Source organism: Ricinus communis, chromosome 9 (genome assembly GCF_019578655.1).
Source record: "Ricinus communis isolate WT05 ecotype wild-type chromosome 9, ASM1957865v1, whole genome shotgun sequence".
Classification (NCBI taxonomy): Eukaryota; Viridiplantae; Streptophyta; class Magnoliopsida; order Malpighiales; family Euphorbiaceae; genus Ricinus; species Ricinus communis.
This window is the reverse complement of record NC_063264.1, coordinates 28,107,478-28,126,317: the sequence shown is the minus strand read 5'-3', so window position 1 is coordinate 28,126,317 and position 18,840 is coordinate 28,107,478. Positions and strand designations below refer to the sequence as shown.

General features: G+C 30.0%; 3 protein-coding genes across 4 annotated transcripts; 1 reads left to right on the top strand and 2 right to left on the bottom strand.

The window, feature by feature from the left end:
* Positions 1-3,805: 3,805 nt before the first annotated feature.
* On the bottom strand, positions 3,806-5,404 carry LOC8289740 (pentatricopeptide repeat-containing protein At5g18475). The gene has a single exon (XM_025159643.2). It carries the CDS (start codon positions 5,402-5,404, stop codon positions 3,830-3,832), a length of 1,575 nt encoding a protein of 524 aa, XP_025015411.2. The 3' UTR covers positions 3,806-3,829.
* LOC125368604 (putative pentatricopeptide repeat-containing protein At3g15200) lies at positions 5,319-8,952 on the bottom strand. 2 transcript variants are annotated; one of them, XM_048379253.1, is made up of 3 exons: positions 8,813-8,952; positions 6,656-8,440; positions 5,319-5,485 (listed from the first exon to the last, which is right to left on the bottom strand). In XM_048379253.1, the coding sequence occupies exons 2-3, from the start codon at positions 8,290-8,292 to the stop codon at positions 5,422-5,424; spliced, it is 1,701 nt and encodes a 566-aa protein (XP_048235210.1). In that variant the 5' UTR covers positions 8,293-8,440; positions 8,813-8,952; the 3' UTR covers positions 5,319-5,421. The 2 variants fall into 2 exon arrangements, with proteins under 2 accessions (XP_048235210.1, XP_048235211.1); XM_048379254.1 differs by having other exon boundaries at positions 5,332-5,468.
* An 8,322-nt stretch (positions 8,953-17,274) lies between these two features.
* On the top strand, positions 17,275-18,628 carry LOC8289742 (ethylene-responsive transcription factor 4). The gene has a single exon (XM_002532204.4). It carries the CDS (start codon positions 17,613-17,615, stop codon positions 18,336-18,338), a length of 726 nt encoding a protein of 241 aa, XP_002532250.1. The 5' UTR covers positions 17,275-17,612; the 3' UTR covers positions 18,339-18,628.
* Positions 18,629-18,840: the final 212 nt, after the last annotated feature.

Here is an 18,840-nt window from a genome sequence, read left to right as displayed (position 1 = left end):
TATACCAAAGTAAAAGTGCTACCAACGTCCATTGGAAAATTATACAACCTAGAAACTTTAAATTTGAGACATTCCTTTGTGTATGATCTTCCAATTGAGATCAATAGGCTCATCAAGCTACGTTGTCATTTTTGCTAAATATAGTTTTTATTTTAATTTCAATTCAACATGTTGACTGAAGATTCCATGGTGATATTGGAAGCCTAAATGCATTACAAAAGCCGAGTTACATCGAAGTTGATCATAATGTGAACCTAATTAGCCAACTTGAAAGGTTGATACAGTTACAAACATTAGGGATCACAAAATTAAAAAGAGAAAATGGGTTGGCTTTGTGCTCTACATTAGAGACGATGACTTGCCTTCGTTCATTGCATGTTCTTTCAGTAAATGAGGAATTTCTAGATTTGAAATCAATATCAGATCTGGAGCTATATGGGCCATTAGTAGAGTTCCCACCTAGGATTTCCAAACTATTAGGTTTTTAACTAAACTTAAATTATTTTGGTCGAGATTAAAGAATGATCAAATACAAGTCCTACAAGCTTTACCTATTCTACAAATGTTATGGTGATATGAGGCATACAATGGAGAGTAATTGCATCTTAGGAAAGGATGCTTTTCAAAATTTAAGTTTTTGTATCTTTGTAGCTTGACTCGATTGAATAGACTGATAATAGAGGAAGGATCATTGCCTATTATTGAAGAGCCAAGTATTGGGCCTTGCCCGGAGTTAAAGGAGCTACCCTCTGGCATCCATTATCTAAAAAATCTCAAAAGGCTGAAGTTTCATGACATAAAAACAGAATTTGCAATTGAAATGCAAACAGTTGGAGGTCATGAATATTGAACAGTTGAGCATATACCACTTGTCTTTTTTTTCTACAAGATTAAAGAATGGAGATTTATATCCTACAAGATTAGTGATGTGAATTTGCTTAAGCACTCAGAAGAAGACCCCAAATAACTTAAGATCCTTCAATCAAGACAACAGAATACTGTGAGTTTCTCTAACATTTTTTTGCATTTATATGTACCAAGTTTGTTAGCAATTAATTTCATTGGCTATTCTGTGAGTAATTTTTCACATGGAAATTTGGAGGTCATTGTGCTGGTCTAATGATTCATTTTGCATTCATCTATACAATACTTTCAAGTATTCTAATCCAAAATGATTGGAAAGGAGTTTGATCGTTTAGCATAATAAGTTATCCAAATACTTATATAAAATCTAGGGCTGAGCACGGATCGGTCCAATTCTGTTATCTATAAATCACCAGTACCATACCAAACCTCGATTCTTTTAAAATTGAAGGTACCAATATCGTACCAAATATAAAAGGATCCGTACTGTATTGTACCGATTTTTACGGTTAAATATAGTTCGGTTCTATGCTATTTTCGGTTCTAAAAAATTTAAAAAACACAACTTTAATCTCATCTTTAATCAAATACATTTAGAGAAAATATGATTACCAACCTAAAGAAAGTAGCATGAAAATATGAATTAGAATTGCAATCACATTCTTGAATAACCTGTTTTGCAATTCAGTCACTTGCAAATATAATAATTCATTCAATATTCAAATACAAACCATTAAAATATATGTTACTGCTAGCATAAAAATATTTTACAAATGGCAATCATTAAAATAAAATATTTTTCACAGTTGCAGCCAACAATCTACCCATCAAAAATAAAAAAATAAAAAAAGAAAAATACCCGGGACTGAGTAATGACGGCACAGTTATAGGAAGAGAGAGCGCTCAAGAGGAAGACGTCTATGCGAGCCAGTTCTTGCTTCTACCTTTCTGCGAGCCAATTATGCGTGGCGCTAAAGAGGAAGACATCTAGGCGAGTCAATTTCTTCCTTCTTCCTTTTGATTTTCTGTCTAGAAATTTACCTTAAGGATTTTGTCTTTCTGAATAGAAAATTGAGAGGTGCGGCGGTGTGTTCTAAAGAGGAAGACGTCTACCCGAGCAAATTTCTTTCTTCTTTCTTTTGATTTTCTGTCCAAAAATTTGCCTTAGGGATTTTGTCTTTCTGAATTACAAAATGGGAGGTGTGGCGATGTGTCCTAAAGAGGAAGACGGTGTGTAAATTGTTAGGTGTAGGCTTGTAGTATGTGGTAAGAAAATGTATTAGGGTTAAGTTAGTAGATAGAAAATTATAAATTTAGTATTAGAGTATGTATATTAGTATCAGTATACTATATAATTTATTAATATATAACTCATTTTTTATAGAGTATAAAGTACATTATAATATTATAGTTATTTTTAATATATAGTATTTTTTTATTTCAATAATAATTGCTTGAATTATATAAATATAAAAAAAAATTTTATAGAGTATAAAGTATTTTATAATATTATAGTTATTTTTAATAGGTATTATTTATATAATATAAATAATTATTAATCAATATATGTAAAAAATTCAATTCTACGGTTTGGTCCGGATGAGTACAAGACGGATCGGTTCTAGTACGGCTATGGTACGGTTTTTCTAAAAACCAGTACCATATCGTAATAAAAAAAAATTTAGATCAGTTCAATTCGGTTATAAAAAATTTCGGTTATTTCGTTCTGGTATTTTTTGATACGGTTATTCGGTTTGAGCGGGAATCACCGAAATCCATGCTCAGCCCTAATAAAATCTGCAATTGTTACCTTCATTTATAGTAATTCCAAAACTAGATATACTTCTCCTTAAGCAAAAAAAAAAAAAAAAAGAGAAAACAAAGTTAAATTTTTTTTAAAAAAACAAAGCCCTATTATCCCCTCTTAGTACAAATATAAATAAAAATTTATGATTTGAATAATTTCTTGTCTTTTTATTTCTTTAATGCAATTTAAATAATTTCATTTCATTCTATGATATATCTATTAAATTAGTAATTAATTTCTGTATTTAAAAGTTTAGTTTTAAATATTAATTATAATAATTAGTAATGAACTTCCAACTGAGTATCATAATAATTAGTATTCGGTCTTTTTTTATCTTCTTTATCCTAATATGAATCTTCTCGAGTATCATAATAAGTAGTACTCACTCTCCTTTTATCTTTTTTTGCTTAATATGAGTCTTCTCTTGAGTATCATAATAATTAGTAATAAGTTGGGTGATTGACAAGTTGACTATGTTGCTAACAAAATAAGTGAAACTATAACTAATAGTTAAGATAGGATTCAGAGTAACATCAATGCCACAAATACAAGATAGATTTGCTACTGCGAGTAGCCACAGGAATTGAAGTTATTTAAATAAGTTTTCTTATGTTAATAGTTTAGCTACTCGTATAATTAATGACCTTCTATGCAGGTAGGTTTATCAGACTGCTTCTTTGCTTTTGTTGATGCTTCATTTGACTCTTTTGTTGTGGCTTTGTGACTCTTAAATCAGCTGATGTTCTGTAATAATGGGTATATGTTTTGCCCTTTTCATTTCCTGTTGCTGCAGTTGTCATTGTGGGCTGCAACTTAATCTTTGGTTTATTGGTGACATTTTTTTTCTGTTCCAACTCCCAGGGTTTTTGTTTTTGCTTATCAAGTACACTACATTTGCTTTCCAGCAAAATCAGACTTTTCTAAAAATCAAAAACAAAAAGCAATTTTTACCAGATATCTGCAGAAGTTTAAAAAAGGAGCCAAGTAATGCAACAATGCACTCATATAAACAAGTAAAACAATACCCTTAAGCTAAACTCTCAGACTGAAGAGTACCACAACCTCCATTAAAGCACTAGAAACAGAATAGAGAGACCATATCAAATCTTGCTATGCTACTGCAATAAACCACAGTTAGAACTGAAGTTCATATTTTCATTATTGGATATCAAAATGGTGGAATTTTCCAGTTTCTTTTGCAACTAACTCATCAACCAGTTCAAATACAAATAACAACTTCCTTTCTCTGCATATGTATTCAATTAAATGAGCCCAAGACTTGGGTTCTGGTGTAAACCCCATTTGTGTTAATCCAAACAAAGCTGTAACAGCATTATCTACCATTCCAGCTTCACAAAGGCAAACCAACAACTCATTTGAAGTTGCATAATGGGGTACAAAGCCTCTACTGAGCATCAAACCCAACAGCGCACAGCTCTTCTCTAACTCGCCTTTTTGGCACAAGAAATTCAAAACAATCCTGTAACTTCCTTTGTTCAGATAGACACCCTCATAAGCTAGGTTTTCAAGCATCCGAAGAGCCTCATCAAACCTACCTTCTCTGCACAAACCCTTAAGTAACACATTAAAAGTAACAGCATCAGCTTTGCACTTCATTTCTGTCATCTCTTTAAGCAACTCCATGGCTTCATCTATTCTACCTACCCCACAAAAGCAATTTATCAGTGTAGTATACCCAACTGTATCAGGCTTCAAACCGGAACTCTTCATCTCATCAAAAACCTCCTTGGCCTCCTCCAACCTTCCCTCCTTACAAAATCCATTCATCAGGACTGAATAATTAAATACATTTGGGTCGCAGCCATTACTTCTCATGAACTCCATTATCTTCCTGGCCCTATCAGCTTTTCCCCCATGACAAAAGCCTTTAATCAAAACACTGTAAGTGAGAGCATCAGGCAATATTTGATCCTTCGACACCATCTCCTCAAACAATTCAATTGCTTCCTTAAGTCTTCCATTTCCACATAGCCCATCGATCAGAGTCGAGTAAGTAATCACATTAGGATAAGATCTCCTGGACTTTTTCATCTCATGCATGACTTCAAGGGCAGATTCAAGGTCCCCACTTTTGCAGTGATGCTTAACCAAGATGTTAAAAATACAGGTATTTGGCCTTACTTTCAGATGTTCATTGACATACAATAAACATTTCTGGGCCAAATCAATCTGCTTTGACTCGACTAATATGTTGAGACACGTGCTGATGGCTTTGAGAGAGGGCTTCTCCCGAACAATCGGCTGAATAGCATAGAACATCTCAAGCACTCTTTCATGTAAAGATGACTTGTAGAAATGCTTCATAAGGTTGAGGAAGATATTTTCATGAAATTTGCAAGTTTCATAGGTCATCTGATGAAGAAGTGCATCAACAGCATGGAACTTCTTAGTTTGGGCAAGCTTATGGATTAAGGTTGAATAGGTAGCATGGTTATGATTAAAACCCTTTTGCTCTCCTACCATGTTGAATATTTCTAATGCATGTTGTGGATCTTTCTCACGTTTGATCAAATTTATGGCAGACTCGTGTGAGATGAACTTACATTTCCTCCCAGTTTCAACAAGAGTGCTTGAGGTTTCTGTTGGAGAATCTGGGACCAGTGGAGCTGCTTTTGAAAATTGCAGAGGAGATATCCATGGAAACGAATATGATGTTGCAGAGGAAGTGGAGAGAAGGCGATGTTTATGGCAAAAAAATCTCATGGAATTCATAAAAACTGTTGCACCTTTTATATAAACCACATCATCTGAAGAAGACAACAACCTGTTTCATCATCTGAGGGAGATGGAAACCTGTTAACCTTCTCTTGTCAAATGTATACGATAATGCACTTTTAAAACACAGAGTAGACAGAGTAACTCAGGCACTAGAGTAATTCAGGCAATAATCTTCATCAACTTCAGCATCAATATAATCAGAGTAAGAACAGTACAGAACCAATAATGACAACAATGACAAATACAGCAACAACAAGCAAGGAAAGGAGAATATCTCAAATGACATTCCATTTAACCAGACCCATAAACTTTGGAACACATGCAGATCTGTTCTATGCAGGATGCTCAATAATTATTCCAACTACAACATAACAGACCACAAATTCAATACAAAAATTGAGTGGGCATTTTCATGTAATCGACTGGGCTTTTTTATTTATTTATTTTCACTGTTGGCCTTTTGGCCAAATAATATCAAACAAAACAAGCAAGTCAAGTCAAACCAAACCATTTACATGGATACGTAGAAACCAATTAAAGAAAGAAATAGCAACATATTGAAATCCTGAAAAACGATTTTACTTTTGAAAAGATGAAATCACTAAAACTAAAGCTACCTCTAGAAGAATGATAAAACAACTGCAATGATATGAGACTCATTCTAGATCCCTAATTGATATGCCGATTAATAACCACTAAATAGTTGAAAAATGTGTCTCCTTTTTCATCTTGGCATCCATATACAATATGTTCTTGAACTAAACTATCCTGAATGGTGTCTCTCTGTGAATTCTCGTATTAACTTCCCTTACTCCACAAAGTATGGCCACCAAGTTTCAGCGTTACTAAGGAAAACAAAGGACTCAGATCACAAAATGTTATCCAATGTCCTGAACATCATAGAATTGAGCCTTTGATGAAATAGTTCTGCAGTATGATTCACTGAAATTCTTGTTCACCCTCCAAGTCAAAATTATAACATGATTCTTGCACATCATATCACCCAAGATTGAATTCATAAGAAACTAATTGACATCATAGATTCAATATGCTAGTACGTTCTATGCGGAGAAATTTACTGAATTTTAAGTGAGACAGGTTAGTTTGTGTTGTTTACTCAAAGATAAATGCAGAACTCCCTATCTTCAAGCATTCAATATATCCGAATTGAAATACCTCAACTAAATTTTTTTCAGAGGCTTTCACATGGGTTTGATAAAACTTAGAAAATTGAAGCTAGATTACCTCACTCTTATTTCCCTTCTCCTTTTATGCATGGACCCTAATGATTTCACACCATTAATTGCATCTTTTTCCCCTTGTTCAGCATCATTGTCCTTCAACTTCATATTCATGGAACTGACCAACATCTCAGTCCTAGGCTCTGACACCATACCCTTAGAGGTCATCTCCCCAAAGTAATGCAAAGCATCATTAATTCTTCCCTTTTCATAGAGCCAGTGAATCATAATAGTATAGGATCGTCGATCAGGTCCCAACCCAAGTTTCTCCATCTCGTTCCAAGTATCTCCTACTCTTTCCTCACAATCCCAGTCTGCATACAATCTCAAGATCAAGTTATATGTGTCAGTGCTGATCATGCATCCGTTTCTCTCCATCCTTTCCAAGACCAAAGGCAGTTCCTCTGGCTTCTTTAATGCCTTGAGCAAGTAGTTGAAAGTTATATGATCTGGCATGCAACTCCCCTTCTTGTCCAACATTTCATCCAAAAGCTCATAAACCTTCTCCATCCTCCGAATTCTGGAGAAATGCTTAATAAGCGAGTTGTAGGTAGCCCCATTTGGTAAACAGCCCTGCTGACTCATTTCCCTGAAAACTTCCAGAGCCTCAGGAACTCTATTCTTGAAACACAATGCATCAATTATACAATTGCAGATCACCACATCTGGTTTGCACTGTTTCTCCCACATAGCTCGATAGATTTTCAAGGCTGTGCCTAACTTGCCCTTCTTGGTTAATGCTTTTATAAAAGTTCCATAAGTAAATAAATCTGGCTTGCATTTAGACCCAATTATATCTTTCCAAAACCTCTTTGCCTCATGTACATTTCCCAACACACACCACCCATTCAGAACAATATTCATAGTCTTTATATCCATGCCAAAATCTTTTCCCTTAGAATATAGAAGAGATTCTGCAATTTGTACATGCTTATACCTACATAAGAACATCAAAAGATTCTGGAATGAAACCAAGTCAATCTCTAGCCCTATATCTCTCCTCGTATTGAAAATTTCAATGGCCTCCTCCACCTTATGTGCAGCAGCATATCTATTAACTAGAACTCTATACGTTTCCTCATTGACAAGTCCCTCTCTCTTGGACATTATGTCGAGCACTTGGCTCAATTCATCAAACCGTCTCATTTTTCCAAGAATGTCAAGAATCTCATTATAAGCACCAGACCCCATAAGGACTTTACCTCCTTTAGAAACCCAATTGAAGAATATTAAAGCTGGTTTCCAATCAGATCGATGCCTCTTCAGTACTTTCAAGATTAGATCCTCAGTCACAGTGGGGTTGCATTGGGTGAGAGCAAGCTCAATCTTCCTTGTCGGGCTGTCTCTATAATTCTTGAGGACGTTTTGAACTTTAAGTGCTAATTCACCAGGTGGCTCTTGTTGAAATTCAATTAGTGAGTGGGATTTTGCGACTGAGTGAACAAAGTAAAACACCTTAAATTGGGACTTGGAATTTGAGAAGTAATTCGCCGCATGATTTCGGTTGTGTAGGATGCCAAGGAAGTCAATGCAAAGAAAGGAGGACTGACATTCTAAGGATTTGGTTGGGAAATAAAACTTGGACCTCCAACAGAAGTCCTTCCTGGAAATAGATCTCAACTGTTGGGATATGAGAGGCATGTTCTGAATTTTCAAGTGGTGGGAATGTAACAAGCAAACAAAATTAAGAGGGTGCAAACACTTCCTAGCAACTGAAATTAATCTCCTTACCTTTAATTTTCTTGTGAAACAGAATACATAAAAGACTACAACAACCCAGTACCAAATCCTGAAACGAAGTAATTTGAAAAAATGAAAATCATCAAAAATTAAAGCTACAAAATCTAGCCTGAAAATCATCCAAAATTCAAGAAAGAAAGTAGTACACCCCCACGTCTAAACCAACCACAGCAATATTATTAAATAAAAAAAGAAAGATCATAATTTCTATTTGATTCCTTCTAAAGTCCAAAATAATCTGTATGAAGAACACAAAATGCACGAAAAAACACATATTTTTTTATGTTAATCTCGTCAAATCCCTCATATCACTATAATCTCATTATCATTCCAAACAAAAACAAGAAGAGCATACTATCATACACATTAAGCAAAAGCCAAAAGACAGAAACTATAACCGAACAAAAAGAAAGATGTTTACCTAGGCAATCAATGCACCAGTAGTAACGCGAAGCTGTCTCTGTAAAGAGACGGAGATGAAGAAAAGAGTTTTTAATAATATATGTCCTTCGATCATAGGGTTATTAACAAAAGTTACCTTTGAGGTATCTGGAACATTTTTAAATGAGTTATAAAAATTCCTTGTTTTTCTTATAAAAGTATTTTTTCTAAAATATCAACGAATTCACAGAAAAAGTCATTTTATGAAAAATTGACATGAAATAATCATTTATCAAAAAATATATTTTCTTACATTTTTAATACTCTTTTCTCTTTTTCTTTTTAAATCTTAAAAATTGCAGTGTATTATTAATCTGATTATATTTTTTATAAAAATTAACTATATATATTTTTAAATTAATTAAAAATATATTTGACATCTCAAATATTAAAATTTTTATAAAATTATATAATTATTATCTGTTTTGAAATATCTATTTATCATTTATTTATTTATTAAATTAAATAATTAATTTTTCAAATTAAAAAAATCAAATTATAAAAAGCAATAGTAATATAAATTTCTAGAAAATATAATAATCTTTACAGTAACAAACTATTTTTTATCATTATTAAATTATTTATCATATTTTAATTTATAATTATTTTAAGTTCTATTTACTTTTATAAGCTAAGTTTAATAAGAGTTACATATATCGTAAATTGCTATAAATTGTTATAAAGTTTTTATATATTTTTAAAATAGTTAATTAATATATATTCTAGAATAATAAATTTTTTAAAGTAAAAGATATAAAATTAATATTTTGACATACTTTTTTATCTTTTTGACACTTTTTAATTAGTTAAATTATTTTATTATTCTCTATAGTCATTGAGTTACTTTTTAATGCTAATAGCATGACAATTTGTATATATTACTTTCTAGTTACAATCATGACTTTAATTTTTTTTTTTTTTTATTAATTTTCTACATCAACAAAACAAATAAAAAAAACTACAATGAAGCATAAAATAAAATATATCTAAACATTAAAAAAATCGAAAATAAAAGTTTATTTTTAATATTTTAGATTTTTCTCAAGACGTAAATAACAATTCAAGAAATGAAAAATATTTTTTCAAATAAAAAATTGATTTCTAATATTTTAAAAAAAAATTAACAAGTAAATAACAGTTCAATGAAAAGAAATAAAAATATTTTTCATATATCTTTTAGGTTGAGATAATTACCTTGGATATAATTTAATAAATAATAAAATATAGCTAAAACTGCGGTAATTAATTGATTATATTTAATTGAAATTTCAACTAAGTGATTAGTGTATAGTTAAATCTGATTTTATTATTAGTAAATAATTGATAATAATGATAGAAGAATGTTATATTTAATTAAATTAAATAAAGATAGTAAGATTTATATTTACGTGATTAGAGAAAATAGGTGAATTAATATTAGCTATATGATAATGAGATTGTTGACCTAAAATTATTAGTTTGAAAATTTTGGATGAAAACTTTTATAGATTGTGTTGTATGAATTTTCTTGCAGGTTATGGACCTTTTTTACGAGAAAAATTAGTCTGTTTTATAAGAAAGGTGTTACTGAGTTTTTGGTAGAATTAATTAATTATAATAGATAGATAATAGGATTGTGGTAAAATAAGATTAGGATTAGAATTAGATTTTAGATATAGAATAATAGACGTTAATTGAGGCTTATTAGAAATAGGATTTAAGATTAATTCTAAAATATATTTATGCATAAATTTTAAGGTTGTGCACTCGAATAACAATCCGAAGAAAATTAGTAGAAATTAAGTAAAGGTATAGTCGGTCGAATCCTGCATACGTGTGAGTGGATAAACCTATAACATCATATTTTTCAATAATTTATTAATTATATTTATTTTCTTATGATTTGTCAGATTATTACTACTGAAGCATGCGTTTTAAATGCAATTTAGAACTTTGATATTTTCTATAGAACTTTATATGTGATTATAATTATACATGGCTAGATAAATGAGTATACACTCATTTATGTGACCTATGAGATCACATCTTGAACATTGGGTGTTACCAGATTATACTGTTTTTAGGACAATGCTTAGTATACACATTACCTTTGGGGCGTATGCTAGGTGGTGCCTTTTGAGGGCTTATTGTTTATACATGTATAAGTAGTTATTTACACTTGGGATCTGCATAGGTGAGATATCTGAGTGTCCAAAGTTGCTAGAGATCAATAGGATATATCTATGAGTGTATATTGATTTTGACTAAATTATTTATTTTATTTATTACTATTTTTCTTGATATGATATCAGAATTCAATATAGTATCAATATTTTTCTGAATTAGTTCAAGGTTATGTAATTAGTTGATTTCATATCAGAAAAGGTTTTGCAGTTTCGAATACATATGGAAGTGATTCTTTATTTAATTAATTTTATAAAATTTTATTTGTCCAGCTATAATATTTTTTATCAATATTATATTCAGAATGATAGCAATATTTTCTCCAGCATAAAAGTATTCAAGAATAGCATAATTTTGTATGAATTTATTTAAATCCTCCTTTTTGTTATTTGTTTATTTTCTTACTGAGTTTCACTCATCCCTTTTTTTTTTCCACCAGCGCTATGCAGGATATTTAAGAGTCGGTTCAGGGTTGAAGCAGTAGCAGTTAGAGCTTCGAGTTGCTAGAGTCCACGGTTCAGGAAATAAAAGATTGAAAATTAAATAGTTAGGCCCAGATTGGGCATGGCAGTTATATTATATATATATATATATATATATATATATATATATATATATATATATATATATATATATAAATAAAATTTTGAGACCTAAAATCTTTTTGACATGTATGCTTAATTTTGACACATAAGATTTTTATTTTGATATGTGTACTTACTTTTGACACATGGGATCTAAGTTTATATGTAATTTTATAATTTTTATATTAATTTATTGATTCATAAGTTAAATTCCTAACTAAACACCGACTCGGATCCTAAAAAGAACATATTTATTATATTCTAATATTATATTAATTAATAATTAATTTTTTAATAAAATAATCATACTAATTTTATCATAAAAATAGCATATTAGTTATATTTTATTATTATATTAACTAATAATTTATGTATAATTTTATAGTTTTTTTATTAATTTATTGATTCATAAGTTACATTCTTAATTAAATATTGACTCTAATTCTAAGAAAATGAAAATATTAATTATATTTTAATATTATATTAACTAATATAATAGTTTCATAATTAAATTGATATTAATTATATTTTAATATTATATTAACTAATAAATTAATTTTTTATTTATATAAATATCAAAATTAATTAATAAATAATCTCTATATTAATGCATTAATAATATTTTAAATTCTAAAAAATTTAAGTATATTTAGAAATAGTTAATTTGTTATTATTTTTTAAAATTTTATAAATCAATATTAAATATTTAAAATTTTAGTAAATATATATGTCAATTTAATTTTATAATTAAAATAATAATAATAGTCGTATAACCCATAAATAAACGACTAGTTCTATTAATTATAGATAAACAATAAATGATAATCAAAGAAAAAGAAAATGAAAATATGAATCATCTAATAAAAGAATAAAAAATAATGATTATACAAGAATGGAATTTAACAATTGCATAATAAATAAGATAAAAGGGAAAGGAAAACACAAGTAACAATATAATAAAATATCCCTTTTATTAATTGTTCCTTTATTGAATAAAATAGTTAATAGAAAATTATATTAATGACAATATGAGTTACAGAAAGAGAATATATGAATAATTAAATAACATAAGAATATTAAATTTAACATGATCAACAGAATTTCCTTGCATCTTTTACCTCAAAGCTTGGGAAAAATTTGTTTTACTGGGTTTTCAACTTCAGCACCTTCCTTCGCTCGTTTTGCCATCTCAGTTTCCACAACAGCATTAATATCAGTGGTTTCCAACTCCAAGAGTGGTTTTCAATTCCAGAATCTATTCGAGAAAAGACCTTTTCCACATTATTGCATGAAGCTGCATCCACAGCTGAATTACGGTGGTCTCCCTTCTCAAACTCTTCTTCCTAATTAAATGGTTGCTCCTGGTTACAGTGGTCCTGTGATGCAGGGGAACCAACCTCACCACCATCGTTGTCTCTCTCATCCTCCATTTTTGGATTATCACTTCCTGATACCAATTGCTAACAAGCCAAGATGTGACTAAAAAATCTTGTCAAATCAAAAGAGATTCAACGTAAATCTAGAAAAATCAACTTTGAAGGAAGTCTAGAATATCAAGTTAAAAATACATCTAGAATTAGTTCAAGTGATATTGCCAGGTAAGCTTCCATCTCTGCACGGCGAGTATAAATAGATAGTCGCCTTCTATTATGTAGCTCACGACCTATTGGACCTTCTACAAATAAAAAGGAAATATCAACTTAAAAATTCAAATACCCATTATATCTATTTATACTATCATCCTAATTCTAATAAAATCAACTAAAAAAATTGAGATAAACAAAATAATTTCCATAAATATCAAAATCTCAACAATACTAATCAAAACAGAGATAGAATAAGAGAATCAGACAAAGAATCTTAAATTCATTAAAAAATTCAAGTAAAAGATCAAGCACATAAAAGGAAAAGCAAACGCAATCAATAATCTAACCGATAAAAACAGCAAAACCACTATAGCAAAATTAATATAATAAACAAAAAAAAGGACATCAGCTAAGGTACCCATTTAATAATATTAGTATAACAAACCAATATTAATATCCAACTGCAAATATCTCAATTAAATTAAACAAACTAGGGGTGAGGACGATTCAGAAAAATTCAGAAATTTAAAAATTTCCAAGGTACCGTACTAATTTAAGACAGTTTGGTATTAAAATTTGAGTATAATGGAATGGTTCGATTTGGTACGGATGGTACGGTACGACACAGTATAAGATTATGGAGATTCAAAAATTTTCTATTTTTAAATAATTAAAATATTATTTTAGCTTAAATCAATTGGAATAAAATTAATTTACAACTATACAATAAAAAAATCACTACAATTTTATTATACTTATATTCAATAACTACATAATACATAAGTTTATTTTCAATCCACCAAGCTAATAAAAAAATTGTATATTAAATAGAAGTATATTTAATAGTTCCGATCCACCAAGCTGAATATTTACAATATTTCATTGTTCAATTGATAAATACATTTCATCCGACTCCTTTAATGCAATATAATATTATTTTATTAAAAGACAAATTGAGTAAAAATTACTTTATAAACATAATAAATACCGTATTAGCATTATATCATCATAAATTAATAAATTAATTTGGTTGATACCAGAATAAATTTTTTTATTATTAAGATTTTAAATAAAATTAGATTCTATATTTTTAATTAAATGAATGATAGTGATGTGGATTTGTAATTTTGCTAAAGATCAATATAAATTTAGTGAATAACTAATATTGTAATAAAATATACTTAGTACTTCTATTTTTTATTTGGCCAATAAGTTTAAATTTTATTAAAATAGAATTATTAGATTTATATTTGGTAAGGTTTTTTATACTTGATTTTAAGTTTGAGCTTAAAATTTGAACTTATCTACTATAAAAGTAATTATATATATAAATAAATAAAATTTTAAATAAGTGTTAATTTCGGTTTTTTAGTTCAGACAATACAGGCTGGTTTGGTACGGTTCTCAGTACGGAGAACTATATATATATATATATATATATATATATAATATAATATTATAAAACAATGGCTAATATTAAAATCCTAATTTAAATATATTTTTAATCCTAATGTAATTAAATTTAAAATATATAAATTAACACACAAATCAAAAGACTTTTGTTCCATGTAAATTAGGTAGATATTAAATTTAATTCAAAACTAATTAATTTAATAAAAAATTACTAATCTGTTGAGATGTTGAGATAAAAACGTAAAAAGCAAAAGAATATAAAAACTAACTAACAACTTATAAATTTATTTGAAAAGAAAACATTAAAATATACACAAAGTTAGAAAACGCGGTATTAATTCTAATAAAATCATGTTTCATTATTGGAGAATTGTTGAGTCACTCCTGAAAAGTGTTAAATCACGCCCAGCAAAAGAAGCTTTAATGTACATGCTAGGGAATAATTATTAGAGAAGAAAATATGAGAAAATTTTCTTTTGACAATTATATTTCTGAATTTTTAAAATGCAAGAGTTTAATAATATTTTTATTAAAAAATATATTTTTATGATAAAAATATTTTAAAAAAATCTAAATATAAAAATAAAAAATTTTATGCATTGTAAAAACTTTTACTTTCAAGAAAAACAAAATATTTTATTTCGTATTTAATAAACTTTTATTAGTTATTATTTATCTTATTTATATAAGTATTAATTGCTCTAATTTTTTTAAAAAATATTAATTAAAAAAACTAAAAATAATTTATAAAATGTATGAGAAATTATATTACATTTTACTTAACATAAAATAGTAACTAAAAATTAACTTTTCAAATTTAAAAAGTTAAATAATTTTTTTTACTGTATTTATCTTATGAAATAGAAGATTTAACATATATCAAGAACACATGAAAATATTCTAATTATAATAAAAAATAATAACATTTTATCCTATTAATTTTTATAATATATTTTTAATAACTAGTATGTTACATTTTTAAATTTAAAATAAAAAAACCAATAGCTATAATCATTTAAATGTACAAAATAATAAATACATGCTAAAAAAAGGTCTTGAATATTTTTATTTTTTTAAATGTACACAATTTCAAATACATACTAAAAAAAGTCTTAAATATTTTTATTTTCTCTATTTATTAAAGCCCCAACAGAGTCATGAACCATGTAATAGAATCATTTTTTATATGTCTATATAATAGAAATAGTAAAAAATAATTATCTCCTTACACGTTATTATATAATAAAAATAATTATTTTTTTATATATTATTATAAAAATGACTCATCTAATATAAAAGAAATAATTCAAAAATAAATATTCTTACTATTTAAAACTATACCGCCAGTGTTTTAAATATTTTTATTCATTTCTTTAAAGCGGTGTTTTGGTATTGAAGCGGCACTAACGCCTTGGCTCATCCTAGAAGTTTTTCCGCTTTCCAGGAAATTGAGAGATCGAACCGCGACAAAAATGGAGCATAACGTGGCACGCGTCATTAACTGACACGCACACCATATTAGAATAATTATTTTTAAACCCCTTAAAAAATAAGAGAACATATAAAAAGAATTAAACTAAAGCACTTGCCGGCTTTCTGCAACACATAAAAACAAAAGTAGAGGCGGCGGCTTTATCTGCTAATACCTAAACGGCGGTTAAGACGGAAAACTCCGGATTTCTAGTTTTGTGTGTGGGGCGTGCCGCCGTCTGTTCGCTTGTCTCATTTGTTGGTTACCACAAACGGTAACTTGGAATGACGTCATCGGGAAATTTAAGAAACAAAAACCAACAATTTGTCACTTTCTCGCCGCGTGTGTCGGATTCAAGTGGTCCCGCATTTTTCACAATGATCCGACGGCGATGGGGCGACGTATGGGTTTTAAAGTCGGTGGAGATGGAGAAAGGTGCATGATGTTTAGGATGGGAGTGGGTGTATAAGATGGAGTAATAATTGAAGTAGCGCTGTAGTGTTTGTTGTAGTTGCGGCATGGCGGCGAGGTGGTCAAAAGTCTCCTTGACTGAGCCGAATATTTTCAATTGCCTAAATAAAGTTATAGCCGCAGTAGCACGTGAGTGGCGCGTTTGGTGGACACGCTTTTGTACACGTGTACGCATAATGTTTAAAAAGCTTTCTTTCTTTCTTTCTTTTTCTTAATTAGACCGTCAAACAATGTAATAGACATCAATAAGGTAACTGCAATTAAAAACAATTTGATGGAACAAATATTAATTAAATAAATTAAATTATGATTTTTTTTTGTATTTGGATAAATATAATAGGTTCTGCTTATAAATAATTTTATACATTAAATTTAGAGTATTATTCACAAAATTCTTATATTAAACAAATAGTAAAATAAAATCATCTTAATATCTTATCAAATGATATGAATATAACGTATTATACCTCTAAACACAAAAAAATCTTTGATTTAAAAAATATTATTAAAGAAAATAAGTATTGGTAAAATAAATTAATTAAAAAGATAAATACTTTTATTTAATTATTTTTTAAATTAAATATAAATTAAATGCTCAAACTTTTTTGAATTATAGCAAACAATTAATTTAATTTACTGCATAATTTAAATTAAGTTTTTATTATAATCTAAAAACGCAGATCGCAAATTGGGAGACAGAAGAATCGGTCTTAAACCATAATAAATAAATAAATTAATTAGTATGTTATCAATGGGCAAAACACTTTAATTCAACTTTTATGGTAAATTTAAAGAAAAACAATTTTTTGGTATTTCAATTGTGGTGGAAAGAGGCAACGTGTCACAATCTGATTAGAGAGTAGAGTTACTACAGTGGATCGTGCAAGAGAAGCCACGTTTCCTATCTTTGACTGTCCACAACAACACAACACACAAGAACAATCGCCCCCCAAAAGTAGCAGACCTTTAGGCCTCTCTCAGTCTCTATATAACACGCCATTTTCTTGCCTCTTCCTAACCCAACCTATTTTTCTTCTTCTCTTTCCCTCTATCCAAACAGAAACTAAACGAAAAAAAAAGAAAGAGACGAAAATGGCTCCGAGAGATAGATCTAATAATTCTAACACTAGCAACAACATCTCTGATCACAATTCCAATTATAACGCCAAAGAGATCCGTTACAGAGGCGTTAGGAAGCGTCCGTGGGGCCGTTACGCCGCTGAGATCCGTGACCCGGGTAAGAAAACCCGCGTCTGGCTTGGTACTTTCGACACTGCTGAAGAGGCGGCGCGTGCTTATGATGCCGCTGCTCGTGAGTTCCGTGGTGCTAAGGCCAAAACTAATTTCCCTTCGCTTTCTGAATTCAACACCGGTGCTCCTGCTGCTTCTGTTACCGCCGCCGTCTCGCGTAGTCCTAGCCAAAGTAGCACTGTTGAGTCATCCTCCCCTCCGCCGCCTCTACCACCCGCCGGTTCTCCTGCCCCACTGCCTCTTGACCTCACTCTCAACATCCCTAGCCATCACTTTCACAACGGTGTTAATTTATCTGCTGGCGCGTGGATTTCACTGGCGGCAGTGGGGCGCCCGGTATTTTTCTTTGATGCGTTTGCTCCTCAGGGTCGGGGAGAGAATCACAAAACGCAAATTTTTGATCAGACGGCTGTGATGGTGAGCGGTGGCGGCGGCGGCGCTGGAACTCAGAGTGATTCAGATTCGTCATCTGTGGTTGATTACGAGCAGGATCATTATCCTAGTCCTTGCAAGAAAGGATTATCGCTTGATCTTGATCTCAACATGCCTCCAGCAGAAGTTGTCTGATATTTCCGCTTCTTGTTCTTGGAAGATCCCTGGATTTTTTGGAACGAAATCGTCCTCCTTTTTTTGGCTTCACTGCCCGTCGTTTATGCATTTCCTTTTCAATTTCTTTTTTTGTTTTTGGTTGAGCAAGGAAAATATCTGACATAATTATATCTATTTTATGTACATAAAGAAGAGAAGAGATAACCCAAAAGTTTTTAGCAAGAGAAAGAAGAAATCACGAGTTTCTTTGAATCTTGTTTCTACTGTTCTAAATTTATTTCTAGTGGAATCAAAGAATTTCTTCTGTACTTTCCATCTTAAATCATCTTCAATTGTTATGCTATGCCCTGTAATTAATTTTTCTTATGTTCTATGTTCCCCAGATTGAAACAAGCGTGAGAAAAAAAAAGGAAAAAAAATAAACAAACAGAAGATCTGGATTTCCGACTACTTTCTCAGTAACCAAACAAGCAGGGGCGCAACAGAAACGTAGAACTGTATTTATTATTAGTTAAAAGGA

What these genes read in the sequence shown, in the direction of transcription:
- LOC8289740 (XM_025159643.2), bottom strand. Translation starts at nt 5,404, where the DNA reads ATGAATTCCATGAGATTTTTTTGCCATAAACATCGCCTTCTCTCCACT.
- LOC125368604 (XM_048379253.1), bottom strand. Translation starts at nt 8,292, where the DNA reads ATGCCTCTCATATCCCAACAGTTGAGATCTATTTCCAGGAAGGACTTC. An exon ending in AGAAGGGAAATAAGAGTGAG is followed by an intron (nt 5,486 to 6,655) that starts GTAATCTAGCTT and finishes GAAGGTTAACAG; the next exon opens with GTTTCCATCTCCCTCAGATG.
- LOC8289742 (XM_002532204.4), top strand. Translation starts at nt 17,613, where the DNA reads ATGGCTCCGAGAGATAGATCTAATAATTCTAACACTAGCAACAACATC.